Genomic DNA, 24,514 nt, shown 5'->3' with positions numbered 1-24,514 from the left:
TATTTAAAAAATAAAATACTATTGCAGCAAGACTTCCCCCCTAAAATAAAATAAAATACTAGTACTAGCATTTTGTTGAAGAAGTGAATTTGGTAAGACTTCCCCCCTAAGATTCATATAATAAATTTTTTAGCTACATCTATTGATTGCAAAACCGCCCCATACTTGTTGTAGTTGTAGATGGATAGACATTAGTGTTGTCAAAATTAGAGCAACACTTCTTGCTCAAAAGTAACTACCCACACCATTGATATCATATGAGACTATTTTATAGTTGTATATAGTATACTAGTATTATTTTAGTTTTAATTTTAATTGAAAAATAAAACACAAAATTAGCTTGGAACAATGCCGAGCTGTTCTTCACTTTTCTCCCTATTATGAGACAATGGTCTATGGGTGGTTGGCTTATGAGATCATGATCTCACATATAGTACTGATTGTTAAATTAAATGATCCATTCGTGAAAATAAAATAATGCTTTTAAGCAATACCAATAAAAGATTATAATTATTGACAGAAACTAAAACCAGTTCTTATAATTTGATCAAATTTTATAAATATTAAGTTTAAACTTCTTAAAATATTAATCAACCAGACCAATCACCAACTTAATTTCTAATTGGTGGACACTTTGGAAAAGATTCAATGCTACCGACGTGAGTTGGACAAAATTAAGTATTCTTGGCATCTCTATTTATTTAGACAATAATGTATATATAGTACCCAACTATATGCTAAAATCAAATAGAAATTGCATTAAAATTATGATGATATTATTCAATTTGCATTCATGATGCCTGCTTGCTCAGTTTGATTAAATCTTCCTGATTTAGATTAGCATGCAGCCCCTACCTGCAGAATTGTACCCATCTGATTCAAAATTAATATTGCACTGTTCAATAAATCTAAATAAGGTTTTATGACATTATAATAATATAATGACCACAGCCTATAAATAAGAGCTATTTTTAGGTTTCATTTCTTTTAATAGGGGTAGACAATAGAATTGTTCCTTATACTACTATGTAACATTTGTTTTTTACCATAGATGTTATATAATTTGTTTTGTAATTAAATGGAGAAATAAAATAAAATAGAGAAAAAAATAGAGATGATACTCAGTTTTCATTTTAGGAATAATAGTACGTCATTTTTAGTGGGAAAATTTTAAAAAAAACATTTAATTTTTAATAGGACAAAGAGAGAGTATTTTGTTTTTTCAAACATAGAACGCTGAACGCATATATATATATTCCGTCAAAACACACACATATATTTGTGTTTCTTACTTTTATTAACAAGATAGCTATATAATTTTTACGATTAATATCAAAGGCCTAACCGTAAGGCTAATGAGCAAGGTAAAAAAAGTATCAGCCACAAAATAAGCAAAAATTAACAAAGGTAGAATCGACAACCCTCGCACACTAAACATTAGCTGAATAAAACAAATTCCGAAAACACACGCAAAGAAACTTGAAGATTTCATCCAATTTAAAAGCAAGTAGCTAGAAATGCATCAAAAGAAGGCAAGGAAGAAAGACCAAATTTAATGTATGCAAGTACTTAGTAAATCCCATTGCTTCAAAACCGACTAATAAACAACAATATATAAAAGTTCTTTGTGTATTTTAGTAAAGATATTAATTTCACAATACACGTAATCTCCAAACAATGCGCACATAACAAACTACACAATCTCCTGAAGCAACGTAATTGAATAATTTGAACATCTTAATTATAAATTGATACTAATATGAATAGCACGTTGGTTACTACTAGCAATGTCGTCCATCTTGTTATTACTTCCTTATTCTAAACATCTTACAATTTCTATATATGGTTAACTTTATATGAGTAGTATTAAATACAAAGTTGGGGCTTATTTTGAAGGGTTTTTGGCTTTTTAAACCAAAACTTTTTCCCGAATTCCGGTTTTCCCATGAACTATGAGATTTGTTTTTAAAACCACGAACTTCATTTCGTTAGGATTTTCCCAACCCGACCCGAATAACACATTTTTGGTAGAGAAGTTGTCGAAAAAATGACATGGACGCCGGATATAGGACCCTAAAACGACTTCGTTTTACGACTCAATCACATTTAAACATTACCCAACTCACCTAAAATCGAATTCAGCCAGCCAATTAAACCCTAAAATCGAATTCCGGCATCTTCGTTCATCCGCTCACTTCGAAATCAGGCGTCTTCGTTCTATCTCAGGTAGCTGAGGAGGTCGCTTTTGGGCGTCCTCGTTTTGGGCGTGCCGGCTGCGGATGTTTTGGCAGTGGGCGACCTGGCCGTTAATGACAAATAAGATTAAAATTGACACGTAGACAACCCGGGTTTCGCCGTTGACCCGCCAGGGAAAAATCCTAACGAAATGAAAGTTCGTGGTTTTAAAAACAAATCTCATAGTTTATGGGAAAAATCAGAATTTGGGGAAAGGTTTTGGTTTAAAAAGCCAAAAACCCTATTTTGAACATAAAGATAAGGAATTTGAAAACTAGACTCTTATGCTTAACAGCCATTAAATTTTTTATCATACTTTTACCCAAAAACCAGCTCCAACTTTCGGTTACAATGTCGCATTATATTATATGTATAATGTATTTATATATGGATGTGCAGTGCAACTAGTATTCCTAATCTTCCCTAAACACACTTCCAACAATAATAATATCTATTTGTAATATGAGTTACACAAAATACATATATAGTATTTTTTTAGATAAAACACACAAAATTCATTATTTATTGCGTACATTTACGATAGTAATGTTTGGAGGAAAGGTTTCGCACATGCATGTTCCCTTATTATATACTCCTATGTAAATGGCGGATTTAGGTGGACATAGGGACGTAGTCGATCGACCGATTGTTAGATCATGAAGTCGGTTTCCGTCAAATTAAATTTTTGTGGGGGAACTCTTTGAGACTGAAGACTCTGGAGTTCACCCCTATTCTTCATCCATCACCTATTTTCAACGACAATCACACTGCATTTGCTTTCGAATATCAGAGACACCTTATTTATTGTAATCGGTCACACAAGTTCAATTTTCTAAATTCGTCATTATATAATAAGATATCTAAATGAATAAAATAGTCTTTATCTTCGAAGATCGGTGACACCTTATTTATTGTAATCGATCACACAAGTTCAATTTTCTAAATCCGTCATTTGTATAAAGATGTCTAAATGGATTAAATAGTCTAAAGAGGGAGAGTACTCAATTGAATTGTCGAGCAAGTGATTAAAGTTTATAAAATTCATGAATTTATATATAATGGATAATGATGGGAAGTTGATGAATACGGCGGCTTGACCGTATCTAGCTAATTAATTACCACGTTAAAGAATTAATAAATAAGGTGCATGTATACATGTATCATGCACCGGTCTTTATTTGTTACAGCAATCACCCAATTAATATGAAAAATATGTCGCACCAACTTACCAAATTTCTTAACTAGGAGTTGTATTAATTAATAATGCTATGATGGAATAGATAAAATTTGTTACAAAGGTTGAAGGTAGCTAATCATCATCAAACTAGTAGTGCTGACAATGATGAGTATCCATGGTTCTTTCCTTTTCCCCTTCAATAACTAAGCTTTCTTGTTTCGGCAAATAAATAGATGTATATTGAGATATAAGTTTAGAATTTAAAATTTAATATTATGGACTTTGCCCGTGTTTCGGGTGCCGGATGGCTAAGAGGTTGTTATAACGTTGTGTTTTTGCCTTTGGTTGGTGTTGTAGCTTGTGTTTCTTAGATTAGTTAGATTGTTGGCGTTGTTTGCCTTTTGTTGTTTGGTTGGAATTTCGCAACTTAGTTATTGTTTGTTTTTTGAAGTTTAGGTGGAATTCTATTTTTTTTTTGTTTTGGCAGCTTCACTTTTAACTGCTTATCTTGAACTTTTGCATGTCGCCTGTCTATTGAGCCTTTTTTTTTATAAAAAAAAGTTGAAAACTTTAAAAATATTTTAATATATATTTTTTTCGTTTAATCTTTCCCATTTTAAAGCTTTAAGTACTAATTAAATAATGTAGCAGAGTGTGCATGCGTTTCTTGTTATGTGGAGTACTATTAAAGTGTGAATAAGTCATACTCGGATCAAAAGAGAATTGTACACCATTGTGGGGGCACAAGGCTATATTATAAATGGACTTTAGCATTAATCATTTTTTTCTGTGTCTGCCTTTGTCTCTGTTAGTTCATAGGAGATCGACTAGCTCTTGCACAAATTTTTATTCTATATTTTAGTACAACGTCATAGGTCTACTACGAATATTTGTTCCTCAATAATCATGATGGTTGGTTAAGTGGCTGAGTTCAGTGGACGCATAAAATACTTATTTTACATAATTATCAAATACTGTATTAGATAGCTAGGTCATAAACAATAGGCCTACAATTGGTATGATCCAAACATAAAATTAAATGAGATTCCCCACATTAAGTCGACCTTTTTGACATTTTAGTACCGCTAAGCAACAAAGCAGTGTGACGGATGTATGGCCGAGAAAGAATGTTATTGAGACCTATTAAATAAAAATATAGTAATTTATTAAATGTGTAACTAATAAATATATCGATAAGAACGATAATAGTGATGGTGTGTGTCATGCATCTTGTGACAATCAACTTGTGAATGACTAATAGATTTAATATTTAGCAATTTTATTTCAAATAGCATAAATAATTAGAACTTAATATTGTGGTGACAATGCAAGTCACGCATGTAATGTCCCAAGGCTAATAATGCATATAACATACCCCACTCCTTAAGTCTAATCATTGGTTAAATCGTTCAATTTCTAACTAATAAATCCTATTGCAATGTCAATATTAATCAGAAAACAAAACGTGTGACAAAGATCTGTCGGCCGTATATTTGTTTCATTTTCATGAATTCGGATTCTGTCAAATTTTCTCTTTTTTCGTTTGTCTTCTGTGTTAATTATCAATTAGAGACTTGACTAAAAAAAATTAAATGTCTAAAGATTTAAAAAAGCATATCTTGATTTAAATGTGTTAAACTTTACGCAAACATACTATTATATTAATAATAGTTATTATTATAATTATTATTATTATTATTATTATTATTATTATTATTATTATTATTATTATTATTATTATTATTATTATTATGCAGAACACGCCATACACACTACAACATCATTGATTTGAATGAGTCATATCTAGAAGTTACAATCAAATATTATTGGAGATATATTTTCATACAAATTCACTGAATTTAGGTATTAATAATGACGGGCTTAATGACTTATATAGTACTATATATATATCACTCAACCCACTCCCTATCTCAATCCACATCTGTCAAACGCGGCTTAAAATGAATTCACTAAAGAAATACTAATGGCTATGAATTGAAAATAAAACCATTATACAATGGTTGTGATTTGAGATATAATAATTGAGCATATTTCACAATATCGGAATTAAATGTACCGGAAATAGACGTCCTACCTTCATTGGTTGTTCGGATAAGTTTATGAAAGGCAAGAACTCAAGATAGTGGAGGCCAAATGATTGGGGTTTGTTAGTAGTGGAATTTATCTTACAATTAATACGAATATTAGGGAGGATAATGGCGTGTCAATTAACTAATTAATTACGTTCGAGATTCTTGTTAGTAGATAGTGGTTGCTTTTGGATTAATTTTATTTTTTAGATTCATAAGATTGATATTTGAGTGTTATATGTGCAAGTACAAACTTATCCATGCATAGTCAAAAGTAGACAGCCCCACGCTTTAATGCATGAATGAAATTAATTAAATAAAAAATGTTAGTGAAATAAACTACCCTCTTTGGTCATATGTGACTCTGCAAGTTTTAGAAAAATGCGAAAGAAATTAAATAAATAAAAAATGTTAGTGAAATATAAATTTAATAATAAAATATAAGTATAACAATTTAGTAATGCATAAAATAGAAAAATGTATAAAAAAAGGTTTTTAATTGCTGACATATTGAAATAAAAAATGTAAGACAATACTACTCCTATATCTCAAATAGAGAGATCAGTATTCCGTTTCTATTTACTTAAATATAAAATTTGAGAATAGAGCATATCGACCAAAACAAAAATAATAGAGTACTCTAATTTACCACTTGGAAATATTATTTGATCGTAACAATATTATTTTTTCTTACATTATTTTGGAAACTAAAGTTTAGCAGAGAGTTTGAGCGGCTAGTTTAATTATAAAAGTCACGTATCTACTGGACCTGTGTTTACTCGGTATAAAGTGGTTATTTATTTATAAAATACTTACTACTTACTTTTAATTTATCACTTGATAAATTTTTCGTTTAGCTAGCATGGATGCTCGATAAATCATAAATGAGTTATCGAGCATTTTTTGTGCTGGCAAGTGCTCCGTAAACTCTTTTATCGATCATTTTTTGTGGTGGCAAGTGCTCCGTAAACTCTTTTATCGAGCATTTTTGCCTATTTAGAGTGTCGATGAATTTGAAAGTTTAAATTGTGCAAGTTGCTAGTTCTCGGTGAAAGCAGTCACATAACTCACATTATTTTCTCTTTTTAAGTGCAACTAGTTTGATAAGTTTATAACTAACCCCACTTTAATAAAAAGGACAATATAACACAACATATTATATCTACCAAAAAGAATAAAATGGTCAAATGTTGAAGGCACCATTGTTAATCCAGGCTGTAAAATATGTTATTATCCCAAAATAGGAGTTACATTTGGTGTGAGCACGAGTTTTAAGAAATGTAAAGAATAGTGAGTTAGAAAAGTTAATGAAATATATGGCCCACTTTTTTATATCGATTTTATAATTAATTATGAGTGAAGTGAGTTAGTGAAATGTGGGACTTATTTATCATTTATGATAAAAGTAAAATATAATTCTTATTGTTGGATAGATCAAATGATAAAATGTTATTTTTATCATGGGACAGAAATAGTAAATATAGACTATATTTAGGCTGCTATAGGAAATGTTAATGTAGCAGCTGAACAATAAATTAAATTAAATTTGAATGGGGCGTAACGCTTGTTTTAATATTGTATCGTTCCAGCTGCAAAATACCCAATATATATATTTATATGTATAGGTCGAATATGGTGAAGAATAGTTATAAAATTTAATACTCCCTTCATCCCACTTTAGGAGTCTCATTTGAATTCGGTACGAGTTTTAAAAATTATAAAGAAAAATTGATAAAAAAATAGTGGAATGTGAATCCTACTTTCATATATTACTATTAGTTTTATAATAAAATGGTATTTATGAGCTATGAAGTGTACTTATTGAATCCATATCCAAATATTATTCATTTTTTAAAGTTCAATTGGTTGAAATTGCATACTCGATCCTCACTATTATATATAGCCATGAGATTTTTGGATTTTGATTTTGAATTATGATTTACATAAAATTTGGATAAATTTGAACTTATTTTAAAAAGTACTTCCTATGTCCCATTAGAAATAAAACGTTTTCCTTTTTAGTTTGTCATATTAAAAATGAAACGTTTCCAAAAATGGAAATAATACTCTCTCTACTTTTTCTTCTCTCTTACTTTACACTCTCTTCATTAACTCACAAACAACACTACCTAAAATCTTGTGCCGAAAAGCAAATGTTGCATATTTAATGGGACGGAGGGAGTACTTGTCTTTGTACTTATTTGCTAGTGTTCGTGGGGCTTAATTTCCTTTTTCCATTGCGCTTTTTTTAAAATTTAAATGGCGGGTGTCTTTGTACTTATTTGCTAGTGTTCGTGGGGCTTAATTTTCTTTTTCCATTGCGCTTTTTTTAAAATTTAAATGGCGGGTGCAATTGTATTTTTCGAACGTCAGTTTTGCAAGTGTTTGGAACTTTGGATGAGATTTCAATCTTGGATTTTTTGTTACTAAGGTTTGATATAGGGTAGGTGAGACTTGGGTAGTGTTGTTTCTAGGACAAATTTTTATAGGTCATAAATTGGAATAAAATTTGTACAAGTACCAAAAAGTGGCAATGAATTGCTATTGTGATAAATTCGATAAATCGAATTTTCCATATAGATTCTATTATTATTCCTGTAATTAATTTCTTAAGTTTAATAAAATTTTAAAAATTTGTGGTAATTGGTAAATTCGATCAATTCTCATTATCTAATAGTATCTATATTGAAAACAAAAACTTTGGAACTCCGCAAGTTGATGGCTGACGAATAGTTGTGAATTTTAATGGAAACTAAAGTCAGACTTTGGCACTAATTATGATTTTATTTGGGAGGCTCTACTCATCCACAGCTGTTAAAACGTGTATAATATAATACATATTGATTTTATTTAATTGACACTGGATTTCGGAGTCTCTTGCTATTCATTTATTTTTCATGTGGACCATAATCCACGATTTGTTTGTACAGCAAAATCCAAAATTGAACTTGAATTCAACTTCTTAAGTAGTTCAGGAAATTTCAAAGTATAGTAACATAAATTTCGAAATTCGGATGCAAAATTAAATAAACTTGAATATGGAATCAATACTCACAATATACGTGATTTTTTACTTTTAATTTTATAGGATAGGATTTCTGAAATAATAGTCATTCATGTCAATTGAATATGATTCAAGCAAGTTTACTCAAATTGTAAAAATCACAAAAAATTAGAATATCCTATCTTAGGAAAACATAAATTAATAATGTAGGGCTAATCTTCCATGGTAAAGAATTCTAATTGATAAAACCAAATAAAACTTTGTATACTAGAATGTGAACAACCAAATATTGAAGGCAGGTTTTCAAATAAAAAGTAAAAAACTCAATGACATTCCTAATTAAGTAGTTAAAGCATCCCTTGGAGGTAAACTAATATAATTACCATATTTATCTTTTTTTATAAAAAATCATTCTTCAAAGGGGGAGGTATTTGAGAAGGTATTATACCTTTTTCCATTTTAAAGATGCATTTTTACCTTTTCATCAATAGAAAGGTAAAATTTTATAACTACCACATTTGCCTTCTTTTCATGAAAAATCATTCTCCAAGGGAGAAGGTATCACACTTTATGTTTTTTTTAATGCATTTTGAATTATTAATTTATATTTAAAAATTCATTTACATTTCTATATACTTTTTTCCTTTGGAGTATGTTTCTTTTTAGAATAGTATATTTCACTTTTTGAGAAGGTATATAGATTATATACCTTTTCTATATACATTCTCCCCTTGGAGATGCTCTTAGGCCCAAACAACTTATTTCCTAACACGGGCCTATTACTATTATTCCCTCCGTCCCAGATAATTTGGGACAATTTGACCGAGCACGGGTTTTAAGAAATATAATACAAAGTGAGTTGAAAAAGTTGATGGGATGTTGGTCCTACTTTTAAAGTATTAGTTTTATAGTATTAAAATGTGAGTAGGAATTAGTTAGTGGAATATGGGGGGTCCACTACCAAAAATGGTAAAAGTGAAATGGATCAAATTATCTGGAACAGACCGAAATGGAATACTAGGTCAAATTATCTGGGACGGATGGAGTATTTAATTATACGTTTATTGACTAAAAATATTACAAAATCAAAAGGTCCAGTCCAATTTATAGCCCATCCTCCTGAATAATTAAAATGAAATAAAGGATAAGAAAAAACAAAATTAAACTTAAAAACCCAAAACAAAAAGTCCAAAAAAATGAGATAGTAGTAGTATGGCTGATCAATTAAGTTAGGCCCAGTGAAGTTAGCCTGTTTGGCCCGATTAGAGTACTGGTCAGAATGATTGATCCTGAATTTAGGCCCGGCCCAAGTTGTAATTTATTACTGGAGTTGAAAACTAGTATTGTATTTGAAAATTCGTAAAAAATAAAAACAATTACTTAAAGGACTGAATTTTTTATATATATAAATTTGTCAATTGGATTTAAACCCTCCGAACATACCATATTATTCCATTTTAAAAAAATAGTAAATGATTATCTAAAATATTACTCCTAATATTGATAAAGTATACTTATAATTTAATAGTGTGGAAGCCGATAAAATGTTCCTACATGCCTCACGACTTTCTTTGGCTTTTGAATTGGCTAAGCAATCCTATTACCATGTTTTGTTTTCCCTTTTAATACCCATATTTGTCTTTTGTCGTGTGACATGTAGTATTACTTATATGACCACAAAAAATTGATTATCAATCGTTCGCATTATTTCAAACACGCGATTAGGCACTTTGGACCATTGAAATAATAGTGAAATAGTACAATGCTGCGCAATAAACTAAAATTTAAAATGAGCTACATTTATTTATAATGATTAAATTGGCTATATAGTAGAAGTGAGATGAATAATCATGACTCGTGAGATATAATGTATTTTAATATTGTTGTGACGAGCTAAGATAGGGGTGTATTAAAATAATAACACCTCTTAAAATAACATCATACCACCATTTATAGCTAATCATTTGTACACATGGACGAATAATAAATTGTCATGTGGCAATAAAATAAATGCTCAAGTATAAAAATCTTGGCCAGGAGTATACAACACTGTATACAACAATTTTTTCTCGGCCAACAATATCCAACACGCTATACAACAATCTATAGATTGTTGTGTAGCGTTTATAATATTGCTGTGTAGCGTTTATAACATTGCTGGAAATGTGGTATCACAATGTCGCTTTAAAAGGTGTTGTCATTTTAACATAAACCGGCTAAGATATATTGTTATGGATTGAGCTTTTTAACAATAATTGAATGAAAAATAAAATAAGACATGACCTTTCTATAAATAATTATAATGTTTAAGACTAAAAAAATCTACTACTAGTACTACGTGACCTAAGTTGGTATTAACTTCTTTTATCTCTGGAAATTTGTCACATATTTCTATTTCTATTCGTTCCACAAAATTTATCGCATTTAACTTTTTTATTATTTTTCGGTGATGGACTTTATATTTCATTAACTCATTTTTACTCATATTTTGTTATAAAATTATTATTTAAAAGTAAGATCCACTGACAAAATTTAAGGAACGCAAAGACTAAAGAAGTTAGGCGGTGTACCGAAAAAGAAAAGACTTTTTAGTAAGGCATATTATTGTTGTTTGCACGAGTGTTTTGGAAAAAACAGTAGTTATACTACTCTAGCATCAATATAGAGTATATAGTAAAAATTGTACTCCACTACCATGAACAGTTAATCTATTCATATATATTAAATATATTTACATATTACTCCCTCCGTCCTACTTTAGGAGTTCCGATTTACTATTTTTGGGTGTTCCATTTTAGGAGTCCCGGTTGGAATATTCCATAATTGGTAATAGGCCCCACAATCCACTCACATTTTTCCACTCACATTTTATTATAAAACTAATACATAAAAGTAGGACCCACATTCCATTATATTTTTTCACCAACTTTCCTTTATATTTCTTAAAACTCGTGCCGAACTCAACCAGGACACCTAAAGTGGGACGGAGGGAGTACTATATAATGATAGTATAATGGAATTACAGTAAAATCAAGTAAGGTATCAGTACTTAAATTAGTCATACAAAAATTCAGTGTTTCAAATTTCACTATAATAAAAAGTTTCGATAATATTAACATGTAAGGTGTATCGTATCGACCAACCTCTACACATCATAACGTACATAGGATTATATGAATCATCGACATGCACTAAATTACCCGTTATACCATGGCCAAAGCCCACGCCGTGTGCGTGCCCATCCCGGCGCAGGGCCATGTCAGCCCCATGCTCAAGTTAGCGAAGCTCCTCCACCACAACGGCTTCTTCGTCACCTTCGTCAACACCGACTACAACAACGGCTGCCCGAGGTGCTGCTCTGGACCGCTAGCGCGTGCAGTCTCTTGGCGTATACGCACTATAAAGATTTTGTTGAGAGAGGATTAGGGGTGAGTCGATACGATATATCGTATCGAAAACGTTGTATCGTGTATCGTATCGAAAATATCGATATGAAAGAATTTCATATTGTTATCGTATTGAAAGTTTCGATATATCGAACTTTCGATATAAAAAAATTCATATCGTTATCGTATCGATATTTCGATATATCGTACCGAAATTCGATATATCGTTAAATATCTATATATATCGAAAATAAAATATCGATATATCGAAAATATCGATATATCGAAAATTTTCAATATATATCGTATTTTCGATATAAAACGATATATTGCGATATAGGAAATTTATATCGTTATCGTATCGAAAACTTACGATACGGTATCGTATCGTATCGTATCGAAAATTACGATATATCGAAAATTCGATAATTTTTCGATATTTTTCAATACGATACGAGCGATATATCATTTTTTCGATATTTTTCTCTAGCCCTAGAGAGGATATACTCCTCTTCACGGTAATTTCATGGCTTTTTCGATAATATGTTATTTTCTTATTCAAATGAAATCTTTATTTAATATTGGATACGAATTTATACTGGAACTACCTTCAGTTTTAAATTGGGTTTTATTGAATTCATTTAATTAACTTGGGATGCTAGGTTAACTATTCGTGCTTGGTACATGCTGTATATATATATGTTGCATAAAGCCATTATAACTAACTGTTTTGTGTAGAGTGATTAATTGAGAATTATCTTAAAATGAGTGCAAAATAATATATTACTCCATAATTGTTGATATTCAATTCAATGATATCCGTTTTAATGTACATAAATTTTTTCTAGAGCGTACAAGGAGTTAAATGTAAAAATTAATGACAATAAATGAGATCAATAGCTTATTAGCTACTAGTAGTACCATATTTTAGTTTTATAAAGAAAGTAAATGAAATACTAGTAAGCTATTAGAATATATATTCCATGTAATTTATTTACTTATGATTAAAGTGAAATGAGCAGAAAACAATAGTAAAACAGGACTTGTACTATTGGGCCGGATGGTTTCCACCAAGGTTTTAAAATTTGCACAGGACCGGACGGTTTGACTGTTCAACAATGAATCAATGCGTTGTCTAATCTAGTCAAACATAAAAACAAGAAATTAGTAAGTATCCTTCAATTTTTGATAATTTTTCTTTCTATTATAGCAGACTATATTCTTCACTAATACCTAATTGTATGTGGATTAATTATTTCGTATCTTCACATGGACGCTTGTACGAGTAATTAAGTTCACGTGATCAAATATAAAACATGGAACGATAACTTCTGTATAAGTATAAACAAACAGATATAGCAACCGAACTTTATCCTCTGCACTTAGTCCAATTTCTATTTAAATACTACTCCTACATATCGATCTATATCAAAGCCACTTTACATCTTCTTTCATTTCACATAAGTGTGTGTAGTGTGTGAAGAGAAGCAATTAATGGCATCCATTTCAAAGCCCAAACCCCACGCCGTGTGCATACCCTACCCGGCGCAGGGGCACATCAACCCAATGTTCAAGCTAGCCAAGCTCCTCCACCGCAGCGGCTTCCTCGTCACCTTCGTCAACACCGACCACAACCACCGCCGCCTCATCCGCTCCCACGGCGCCGCCTCCGTGGCCGGCCTCCCGGGGTTCCGCTTCGAGGCCATCCCCGACGGCCTCCCGCCCTCCGACGCCGACGCCACGCAGGACCTCGCCGCGCTCTGCGTCTCCATCCCCACCGCCTGCTTGGACCCCTTCTGCGGCCTCATCGAGAAGCTCAACGCCTCCGCGGCCGCGCCGGTCAGCTGCATCGTCTCCGACGGCGTGATGAGCTTCACGCTCAAGGCGGCGGAGCGCTTCGGGGTGCCGGAGGTCATGTTTTGGAGCGCTAGCGCTTGCGGTCTCTTGGGGTATATGCACTATAAGGATCTTATTCACAAGGGATACACTCCTCTTCAAGGTAATCCATTCTTCAATTCCTTTACTTTTTAATATTTCTAACTCTTTATTAGTTTAATTTCTTCATGATTATTTTTTATGATATATATTTCCAATAGTTGAAGTATTTTATAATGAAGCAAAAATAATTTGAGATTTTAGTGATCATCACATATTTGGGTATTAACAGCGGAAATTTTTTAAGCGATGTCGTCAATCCACTGGTAAAAATCAATGGCGTATAAACTTTTATTCAAACGGACACTACTTTAATTAATTAATTTACACTCTCGACTGTCAAAGCATTTAATATAGCATAAGATAATAAGCATGGAGATCTTCAAGAGTTGCAAGCATTATTTTAATGAATAGAGTATGTAAATTACATTCTTGGAAGCTAGCCCATGAATTGTTTCAATTGTTTAGTAAAAATATTGTTGTTTATTAAATGCATTAATTTGGAAACTTCATCCGTTGTATATGGGGTATATTTTACTACAATTGCACGTTCATAGAGTTGAAAATCCATTATAATAAATTAACTGAGTACAACGCTTAGGACGTGCTGAATAATAAATGTGTACGTACTTCTAAATGTTTTTATAGAATTGATCTTTTGATTTAATCCTCTAAGTCAACTTGTCATTTTGCAATATAAACATTTGAAGGATCAAACTTTGCTCCCCTAGTTTAAAGAAAAAGTTAATAATCAAGAAGGTTGATCGAATTGTATTTTGAATAAGTTTTGAAAATAGGACATTAAGGTCCGAAGGAGTATTGATTTGAGTTCGTTCTTTTGTTATTTTGAATATTGAAAGATGTTGAAACTTCATGATTTAATAGTCTGATTTCAAACTTTATAGAATTAACTAAAATTTGATAAAATTTTACAATTTACATATTGTCCAACACTTTTTTTTGTTGATTTACATAGATATGAGGCAATTGACGAACGGATACCTAGAAACAAAAATCGAGTGGATCCCAGGAATGAAAAACATAAGACTCGCCGACATCCCAGCTTTCATCAGAACCACAAACATCGACGACATATACCTCAATTTCATGATGCAACAAACCGCCGCCATGCCGACAGCCAAAGCCTTGATCATCAACACCTTCTCCGCCTTGGAGCGAGACGCCCTCGCCGCCCTCTCCTCCACCTTCCCCAAAATCCACACCATCGGCCCTCTCCACCTCCTGCCAGACGAAGACACCAACGTCAACGCCCACGACCAACCCTTCACCTCCAGCCTATGGAAAGAGGAGGCCGAATGCATCGCGTGGCTCGACACCATGGCGCCCGCCTCCGTTGTCTACGTCAACTTCGGCAGCATCACGGTCGTCACTGCAGATCAAATGACCGAGTTCGCGTGGGGGCTGGCCAATAGCAAGAAGCCCTTCCTGTGGATCATTCGCCCGGATATCGTATCCGGTGAGGCCACCATGCTGCCTCCTGAGTTCCTGGCGGAGACCAAGGACAATGTATAATGTTACTGCCCGATTTTATTTTAGCTGATATTACTAGCGGATTAAATTTGCTACTAACAATTTTTTTTTTTGGCGTAGTGTATGATGGTGAGCTGGTGCCAGCAGGAGGAGGTGCTGAAGCACCCTGCGATCGGGGGGTTTCTGACGCATGGTGGGTGGAACTCGACTCTGGAGAGCGTTGGGGGCGGGGTGCCTATGATATTCTGGCCGTTTTTCGCGGAGCAGCAGACGAATTGTCGGTACGGGTGCGTGGAGTGGGGGATTGGGATGGAGATAGATAATGATGTGAAGAGAGATGAGGTGGAGTTGATGGTGAGGGAGATGATGGAGGGGGAGAAGGGGAAGGAGATGAGGAAGAATGTTGTGGAGTGGAAGAGGAATGCGGAGGAGGCCGTCGCGGTTGATGGCTCTTCTTTTACGGATTTCAAGAGATTGATTGAGGAGCTCTCGGTTTAGATCTTTGGTTTGGTTTCATTTTGGTTGTGAACTTGTGAATTTAAACTTTCTACGCAATATTTGAAATAAGCTATCAACATTTATCACCGAATATTTGAAATGGAAGTTGTGGTTGGGATGAAATTCGAGTAAGTGACTGAGTGGCGTTTGATTAAATTTTAAGTTATTTTTTATATATTGTTAATTATTCATTGTGTTCGAACCTACAACACCAATTTTTTAAGAGCATTAGCAATAGGAATGCCCTAGCAACAATCCGGCCTAAAACTCCTTCTACAAGTCCTCATGTCTTTTTCACAGCCTAACCAATGTCCTAGCCTAGCCCTCCCATTTAATTCATTTTATCAAATTAATAACAAATACAAAATTAATTAGTATTTATCAAATATTTAAAAATAAAGTGCGGAGTATTTATTAGAGTAGAAATAAAAAAAATTAAAAAAGTGACTCGGCGGTCGCCGCGCAATAGTCGCCCTAGCAACCGCCTAGCCGGCTCGGCCATGCCCTAGATCTCGGGCGTTTATCTCTCCTCCTCTCGGCTAGCCTATCGCAATACCACCCTAGCCGCACGTCGGTGGCTAGGCTGCCGATTGGGGCGTGTACTGTGGATGCTCTACATCCCTTGTAAATTAAAAATGAGATTAATGTAGTGTTGGCTCCTCAATGGAATGCATCTCATTTGCTCTCTTTGAAACGTTTATTCATTTCTTAATAATGTATTTATTGCAAGGAGTATAGTATTTATAATAGAGGAAGTAGTGAGTTGAATATATTTATTGCAATCAAGACTTTGGCCTAAGAATGAGTTTACTCAATTGACCACTAATATTTCAAAATTGTGACACGTATTTTCCCCAAATTCTACGCCTAAAAGACTAAACCGGTAAAAGTAAAACAATAGGCGCGTTTTCAAAACCCTAATTTCCGTCCCCGTCATCGTCCTCCACCGATGGAAACCACGGCGCCGCCGCCGGAGTCAACCACCTGCATCCCAGAGTCCACCTCCACCATCCCTATACCCACAGAAGGTGATGCGCCTCCTGACCCTGTCGCTTCTCAAGCCGATCCCAAATCCAGTTCCGAACCGATGGAAACCAACGATTCCGCCACCGGCGCCGAACCAATCGAAACCAACGATTCCGGAAACATCCCGGGCCCCGAACCTCCGGCCCAGCCCGAAGCCCAACCGCGCAAGAGACGACGTCGTCGCAAGAAGATCTTCACTGACATGATTTCCTCGACGGCTTCGCGCCTGCGCGTTCTCCGCCCCCACACGAAGCCTTCCGCCGCCTCCGCCTCCGCTGCCGACGAAGACGACGATGCCGATGCTCTGACCGGTTACCTCCGCAAGCGGAGGGGTCCTTCCGATCTCTCTAAGGAGGTCGACATCGAAGCCCTAATTGCAATCTCGGTAGGGTTTCCCGTCGATACACTGACGGAGGAAGAAATTGAGGCGAACGTCGTCCCGCAAATCGGCGGCTCGGAACAGGCCAACTACATCATCGTGCGCAACCACATTCTCGCCCGCTGGCGCTCGAACGTCGCCGTTTGGCTCACCAGGGACCAGGTGCTGGAGTCCATACGCGTCGAGCACAAAAACCTCGTGAATTCCGCCTACAACTTCCTCCTCCACTACGGATACATCAATTTCGGCATCGCCTCAGCGATCAGGGATGTAAAGAGCAAGTCTTCGGACGAATTGCCGCTGGGAAGCGTGATCGTGATTGGCGCGGGCCTATCCGGTTTGGTCGCCGCTAGGCAGCTGATTTTCCTAGGCTTCAAGGTTGTCGTTCTTGAGGGCAGGGCCCGGCCCGGGGGTAGAGTTCGGACTAAGAGAATGAGCGGAAGTGATGGAAGTGTTGTTGGTGCTGCGGATTTAGGTGGGAGCGTGTTAACCGGAATCAATGGGAATCCGTTGGGTGTTTTGGCGCGCCAGCTTGGATTGCCACTTCATAAGGTGAGGGATATTTGCCCCTTGTACTTACCTAATGGAAGAATGGTTAATTCTGATGTTGATTCGAAAGTGGAGAGCTCATTTAATAAGTTGCTGGATAGGGTTTGTAAGCTTAGGCAGGGGATCATGGAGGAAATTAGGAGCGTGGATATTTCGTTGGGGACGGCATTGGAGGCGTTTAGGCATGTGTATAATGTAGCTGAGGAGCCATTGGAGAGGATGTTATTGGATTGGCATTTGGCGAATCTTGAGTATGCCAATGCAACACTGTTGTCGAATTTGTCTATGGCTTTCTGGGATCAGGATGATCCCTATGAAATGGGTGGGGATCATTGTTTCATACCTGGGGGGAATGGGAGGCTTGTTAGAGCTTTGGCTGAGGACCTTCCGATCTTTTATGAACGGCCAGTTAGTTCTGTGAGATACGGCAGTGATGGAGTTAGGGTATATGCCGGAGGGCAGGAGTATCAAGGTGACATGGTGCTTTGCACAGTCCCGCTAGGAGTGCTTAAGAGAGGGACAATTGATTTTGAGCCTGAGCTTCCTCAACGAAAAATGGATGCAATTGATAGATTAGGTTTCGGGTTGTTGAACAAAGTTGCCATTTTGTTCCCATATGATTTTTGGGGTGGAGAGATTGATACCTTTGGGCATTTGACCGAGGAGCCTAGTATGAGAGGTGAATACTTTCTTTTTTACAGTTATTGTGCTGTGGCCGGTGGGCCACTCCTTATTGCTCTTGTGGCCGGAGAAGCTGCTGTTAAGTTTGAAAAGAGTTCTGCGGTTGAATCTGTGAACAAAGTGTTGGATATATTGAAGGGCATTTTCAGCCCTAAAGGAATTGCAGTTCCAGATCCAATTCAGGCAGTTTGTACACGTTGGGGTCAGGATCAGTTTTCGTACGGATCATATTCTTATGTTGCAGTTGGTGCTTCAGGGGATGATTACGATATCCTTGCAGAGAGCGTTGCAGATAGAGTTTTCTTTGCTGGAGAAGCGACTAACAAGCAGTATCCAGCCACAATGCATGGAGCTTTTCTCAGCGGGATGAGGGAGGCCGCACATATAATGAGGGTGACGAGGAGAAGATCAGTCGCTCCAGCCGCAGGAGCTAGAGTGAATACCACGAATCACGAAAGCAACAGTGTTGATCCACTGTTTGAGACCCCTGACCTTGCATTTGGCTGCTTTTCTGTTGTGTTCGATCCACAGTCAACAGATATGGAATCTGATGCTTTGTTACGAGTTTCAGTGAGGAGTGGTAATTCAGATTCGGATTATATCCATCTGTATGGGCTGCTCCAGAGGAAGCAGGCTGTCGAGCTGAATGGCTTGGAAGACGATGTAAAGAGGGGGGAGATGTTGGCTCACGGATTCAAGACGAGGTTGGTCGGAATAAGCAGCCTGTGCAACGCTGCTGAGTCTCTTATCAGGAGAATAAAGGCAGTGAAATCCACTCCTAATTAGACTGTATAATTGATTCTTGATGTTTTAGGAAGTTGTACCATTCTTCAACTCTTTGGGTGTATACTTTTTCTAATTTTAGAAGCAACTGTAGAGTTGAAGAGATTGCTCCTTGGGAGCTCAAGTTAAAAAAAAATTTCTACTGTATAACATCTACAAATTGTGGAATGAAATGATTTGTTCTATGTATCACGGGAAATTATGTGACATAAGTCGACTTGGCTCGGATTTTGAAAAATCTAATAAAAAGTGGGTAGAAAAAGCTAATTGAGTGGGAGTGAGATAAGTTAGTAGAACAGTGGAATATAAGGCCCATGGTCAAAAGTAATAAAAAGTAAATGAGACATTTAATTGTGGGACAATGAAATAAAAAGTAAATGAAACATTTAATTGTGGATAGACGGAAAATGAAACTTGAGATCCTTAACCGTGGACGGACGGATGTAATGCACCTTAGCAAGCCAACATTTTCCTTAAGGGAATCTGATTCTTCTTTATAAAGCCATAATCTCATCCAACGACAAAGAATCAAGTCCCCTTATCACACATTAAACAATCCAAAAAAAATCTTCAGCTTAACATGATATATTCTTGTCTTGAGCATAACAAAGCAAGGCTTCATTCAGACAAACATCATGGCCGAATCAAAGGGGCTCTGCTTCACTCGCCGCCAGAAAAACTCGGGCGACCGAGGCAACACCTTGTCGCCTGCCCCGATCACCCTGAGACAGGCGGCGAGGGGGAAGAGGGCGCTTCTTTGCTGCATCAGCTACAAGAAGAAGAAGTTCGAACTCAAAGGGACTATACATGACATGAAGAACATGAGAGATCTTCTAATCCATCAATTCCATTTCCCTCCTGAATCCATCCTCATTCTTGCAGGTCAAAATTTCTTAGTATTTTACTTTTCTATAGTTACATCGCGAAAATTCTTGTTTTCGGTGATTTTATAAAAAAAAAAAAGAAAAGTTCCCTGAAAGAGAACTTTTTTGCTTTATTCCGTAAATGGGAAACACGACAATACTAATGGTGTATTTAAAGATAGTTTTTTTTCCCATTTTTACTTATCAATTGTTACGTTGCCAAATTCTCGTTTTGGGTGATTTTAGAAGAAAAAAAAAAAGTTCCCCGGACGAGAACATTTTTTTCATTCTATAAAAGGAAAACACGTCAATACTAATGGTGAATTTAAAGAGAAATTTAAAATTTGTAGAAAAAGAGACGTACCTTGAGCCGACGAGGAAGAACATAGAGGATAGTTTCCGGTGGCTGATGAGAGGGATTGAAGAGGGAGACTCGTTGGTGTTCTACTTCTCCGGTCATGGACTCCGGCAGCGCGGTATCCATGGCGACGAGATCGATGGCTTCGATGAGACTATATGTCCGTTGGATTTCGAGACCAATGGCATGATTTTCGATAACTATATTAATGAGACTTTGGTTAATCCGCTGATCAAGGGCGTAACTCTTCACGCCATTGTTGATTCTTGCCATAGCGGAACGGTTCTAGACTTGCCACTCGTCTACAACATAAACACGTAACAACTTCACCTGGTCTTTTGGGATGAATTCTTCGATTGACACTTCAGATTTATAGATTAAATGAGTTTTGTCTCTTGATAGATTAGTCTTTTGAGATAAGTTCTTCGTAACAGTGAACTTTTTTGTTTGTTTGTTAGGAATAAATGGGATGACAATAGTCCTGAGGAAGGAAGGAATGCATTTAAAGGCACAAGTGGTGGAAAGGCCATATGCTTTAGTGCATGTGAAGATTATCAACAGGCTGCAGATACAACAGTTTGTATTCTCTTTCTGATGATGATCGTAAAACGAAAATACGATATGTAACATGAAAATGTCGGCCTGCCTGGCAGCAGGGGCAGAGCCGGGCAAATGCCTGTATATAGTCTATCATAAAATTTATTTATTTTAATAAATTCACTAAATGCCTCTTCTCAAATTCTCAAAATTTCCTGGCTCGGCCCCTGTCTAACAGGCTTTCTCGACGGACAAGAACAGCACGGGGGCAATGACATACACCTTCATAAAAGCAGTAAAAGCAGCGGTGACGAGCAAGAGGAAGATCAGCTACAGAGAGATACTTCTGCAAATGCACGAATCCCTCAAGAAAGAGGATCACAGCGGAGGATGCGCCCGGGCCCGCCTCCGACGTGTCTTCACTCGCAAAATCTTGCAGGTATAGAAGCAAAGTTATTCTGCAGATAGTTAGCTAAATTCTGATAGAGATATGTTTGACAGGATCCTCTGCTGTCGTCTTCCGAAGAATTCGACGCCAACACAGAGTTCAAGCTCTGATCAGTTTGTCGTCGTCGTTGTCACCATCCTCGTCATCATTTTCGTACCCTTATCACGACGTGGATGCTTTTGAAAACTACTGTAAAAGAAGTATGTTTGAAAATTGCAAGTATTTCTACTCATAATAAAGAATTCCAAAAATCTTACTATCATCAAATTCAGTCACTAGTTTACAACTGGCAAACAAAAAATACAATCAATTTGAAACCTTAAAACAAATGTCTTCATCTTCATCAATAGAGATCAAACCACAGCAGAAATGGCTGCAGCTGTATAAACCTACTTCAATTATTACACCAATATTATACTGTAGTCTCTTGCAAATTACGCGACAGAAACAGAAAAAATGGAACAAATCTACACAAACGGAAGAGAAATCAAGCAAATACGTTGATATCACATGGGAGGGGCGCGACGAATTAGGCAGCAGAATCGTCTGAATATGAATCTTTCTGTTGGATAATGGATGGTATCGCACAATGTACAAAAACCACGAGGCTAAAAGCGTACAACGATGCAGGAGATGTCGTCTTTGCTCTCTCTGTGCAGTGCCTCGTTCACTAGCTGCTTCGCTGCCTTCTGGGGATCTTTGATCTTCTTCACGATGTCGACTGCCTCTTGATTGGAGATCACCTGCAAGGCAGAAATTTGTGGGCGTTAGTGAGCCCGTCGGTGAGCAGATGATGACATAGAGGTGAGGCAGAGAAGAAATCGAACCTTCCATATACCGTCACTAGCAAGAATGAGAAAATCAGTTTCAGCGTCTATCTCAGCATTTGTGACGTCAGGGTCGGATCGCAAGTGTGTCTTCAAGTTCTTGTCTCCAAAAGCACGAGATACGGCCAACTGACCATCTACTCGGGCAACGTCTCCTGTTTATGCGCGCGTAAATAACGTCATCATTTCAAGATTTAATTTTTAACACGTGGTCGGATATAAAAGCAGCATCAGAAAATGAATTTGGCGAAACAAACACCAAACAAGTGATATTTGCCAATTTGAGACACGTGTACGAATTCTCACCTGGCATATTCGAGACAAATCCGCCTCTGTTTTCAATGCTTCCTCGCTCAGTGTTGGGCTCGTGATCAACGGTCATTTGTATAGCCTGGCCCCTCCTGGAAAGCACGCCTCGTGAATCTCCAACATTAGCCACCCACAAGTGTCTGCCATCGATCAAAATTGCAGTAACGGCAGTGGACCCACCCCTACCAAGGTCAGGGTTGTGAGACAGAATGGCTTCATCTGTTCTCTCATAAGCTTTAGCAATAGACCTCAGAGGATCCCTCCAAAAGTCCTCCTGATAACATTCGTCGAATTAATTAAATTCTGATAACGAACGAAAAGAGCTAAAGGAGAAAGTTTTGGGGACAAAAAAAAATCCTATATCCTCATAGATAAGCATACGTTGCGTTTTGATACTGCAAGTTCAAGGAAAATTTTCCCACAACCATCTAGCTAGATTACTATAAATGTCAACTTTTGTATTTGGAGTAGTTATACGTTGCACTCTACGCAAAAGAAAAGGAATTGGTTTAGCATACGAGTAAACTGTAGTTCATAGATGAGTCGTCGATTTTAACTGGAGAGCACAACCAATCAACTGGTTGGACTTCTTAACTTTTTTGGTTGTGTGACTTCAAAGAAGAAAGGCTTTGCACTTTTGCTAAGGGTTTCATGGATTACGATTCAGTAAATTCGATTCACAGAAAAAGATACGAATCATCTGATGCACTAATAATACCGCATCGAAAGATTCCATAACTCTACTTTAAGGCCGAATCACAAAAGTCCTACAGTGAATATCCAATACCAATATAGATCGAGAGTAGCAAATGTAAACACGAGAACATTTATGTCATGCAGCGACACGACTAACCTCCTTAATTATATTTGAAAATAAATGCTTTTGTAAGTAAGCGGGCACGCTATCTCCCATATGTCCGTCAAAGATACCAAACAGTCCGAGTTCATGACCTTGGGACTGTTCAAATTTAGCAACATGGAAATCTTCCATGGGATGATTTGCTTTACCCTTTTCCAAACTGAATCCAAACTTGACATGGCTCCGGCTGCCACTTCCCTTGCCGGAGCCACCTGTTGAACTCCCTCCTGAGTGCTATAGAAAAAGAAGAAGTCAGCTACAGAAAACACCAATGGTTTTTAAATTAATCAACATACATTGATCACGCCCCCGTGATTAAAAAGGGCAGCCGAGAACAACCATACCATAAACGACAAGATTAATTATGTGAATCATCAGAAAGGGCGTACGACTCTGAAAATGCTACGGACTGCTGATAATAAAACATAAAACAGCATATTCGAAACACATTCATGTCGGATAACACATCAAAGCTCGATTTTTGTGTGCTTTAACATATAAACACCACAAGCCATAGCTCCTAAAACTCCTATTAAAAGCAAATGCACAAGCAAAACCATGAGGCAAGTTAAGACATAAGCTCACCACACAAATACTATAAATAAACACATGAATTGTTAATTCAACATCAGAATTCAAAACCCATTAAATCTCAAACAAGGTAATAACAGCAACAACTGTAAAAACTCACCTGTTTAAAACAGCAAAGACTATCCATTTCTCAAACTAGCATGCACCCTTTCAAATCAATAGTGAGAATCCACAGCCTGCATCATTGCAAAACAAGTAAAATCATGATCAGAAACAATCAAACAACAAAATCCATCAAGATTCAAACTTTTCTCTTCATCACAAAATGGGCATCATCAAGATTTCAACTTACCGATCTACAGCTCCCAAATTCAACAAGTCGAGACACAGACAATGAAATGGAAACTTGGGCTTCTGATTTCTTGAGGAAAAAGGGGGTCAGGGATTCGCTGGAGTGCAGGCAAGAATGGCTGCCAACACGCTTTAGCCCTCTTCCCCCCTTTGTTGACTTTGATGTATTGATTTTCTTTTTTTCCCCTTTTCGATTC

The 24,514-nt window shown here is 36.3% G+C and overlaps 4 protein-coding genes across 4 annotated transcripts; 3 read left to right on the top strand and 1 right to left on the bottom strand.

Moving 5' to 3' along the window:
* The first annotated feature begins 13,291 nt into the window (after nucleotides 1-13,291).
* On the top strand, nucleotides 13,292-15,939 carry LOC125210762 (UDP-glycosyltransferase 85A8-like). Its single transcript, XM_048110342.1, has 3 exons — nucleotides 13,292-13,891; nucleotides 14,804-15,354; nucleotides 15,439-15,939. Exons 1-3 carry the CDS (start codon nucleotides 13,387-13,389, stop codon nucleotides 15,814-15,816), a joined length of 1,434 nt encoding a protein of 477 aa, XP_047966299.1. The 5' UTR covers nucleotides 13,292-13,386; the 3' UTR covers nucleotides 15,817-15,939.
* Nucleotides 15,940-16,678: 739 nt separating this feature from the next.
* Nucleotides 16,679-19,423, top strand: LOC125216198 (lysine-specific histone demethylase 1 homolog 1). The gene has a single exon (XM_048117855.1). The coding sequence runs from the start codon at nucleotides 16,766-16,768 to the stop codon at nucleotides 19,235-19,237; it is 2,472 nt and encodes an 823-aa protein (XP_047973812.1). The 5' UTR covers nucleotides 16,679-16,765; the 3' UTR covers nucleotides 19,238-19,423.
* Nucleotides 19,424-19,793: 370 nt separating this feature from the next.
* LOC125216199 (metacaspase-1-like) lies at nucleotides 19,794-21,702 on the top strand. Its single transcript, XM_048117856.1, has 5 exons — nucleotides 19,794-20,116; nucleotides 20,448-20,772; nucleotides 20,914-21,031; nucleotides 21,231-21,431; nucleotides 21,494-21,702. Exons 1-5 carry the CDS (start codon nucleotides 19,870-19,872, stop codon nucleotides 21,548-21,550), a joined length of 948 nt encoding a protein of 315 aa, XP_047973813.1. The 5' UTR covers nucleotides 19,794-19,869; the 3' UTR covers nucleotides 21,551-21,702.
* On the bottom strand, nucleotides 21,670-24,500 carry LOC125216201 (probable protein phosphatase 2C 9). The gene is made up of 6 exons (XM_048117857.1): nucleotides 24,319-24,500; nucleotides 24,127-24,202; nucleotides 23,430-23,669; nucleotides 22,574-22,850; nucleotides 22,268-22,422; nucleotides 21,670-22,183 (listed from the first exon to the last, which is right to left on the bottom strand). Exons 2-6 carry the CDS (start codon nucleotides 24,151-24,153, stop codon nucleotides 22,049-22,051), a joined length of 834 nt encoding a protein of 277 aa, XP_047973814.1. The 5' UTR covers nucleotides 24,154-24,202; nucleotides 24,319-24,500; the 3' UTR covers nucleotides 21,670-22,048.
* Between the last annotated feature and the right edge of the window lie 14 nt (nucleotides 24,501-24,514).

The sequence above is a fragment of the Salvia hispanica genome, chromosome 3, assembly GCF_023119035.1.
Source record: "Salvia hispanica cultivar TCC Black 2014 chromosome 3, UniMelb_Shisp_WGS_1.0, whole genome shotgun sequence".
NCBI classification, from domain to species: domain Eukaryota; kingdom Viridiplantae; phylum Streptophyta; class Magnoliopsida; order Lamiales; family Lamiaceae; genus Salvia; species Salvia hispanica.
This window is presented reverse-complemented; position numbering and strand designations above follow the sequence as displayed.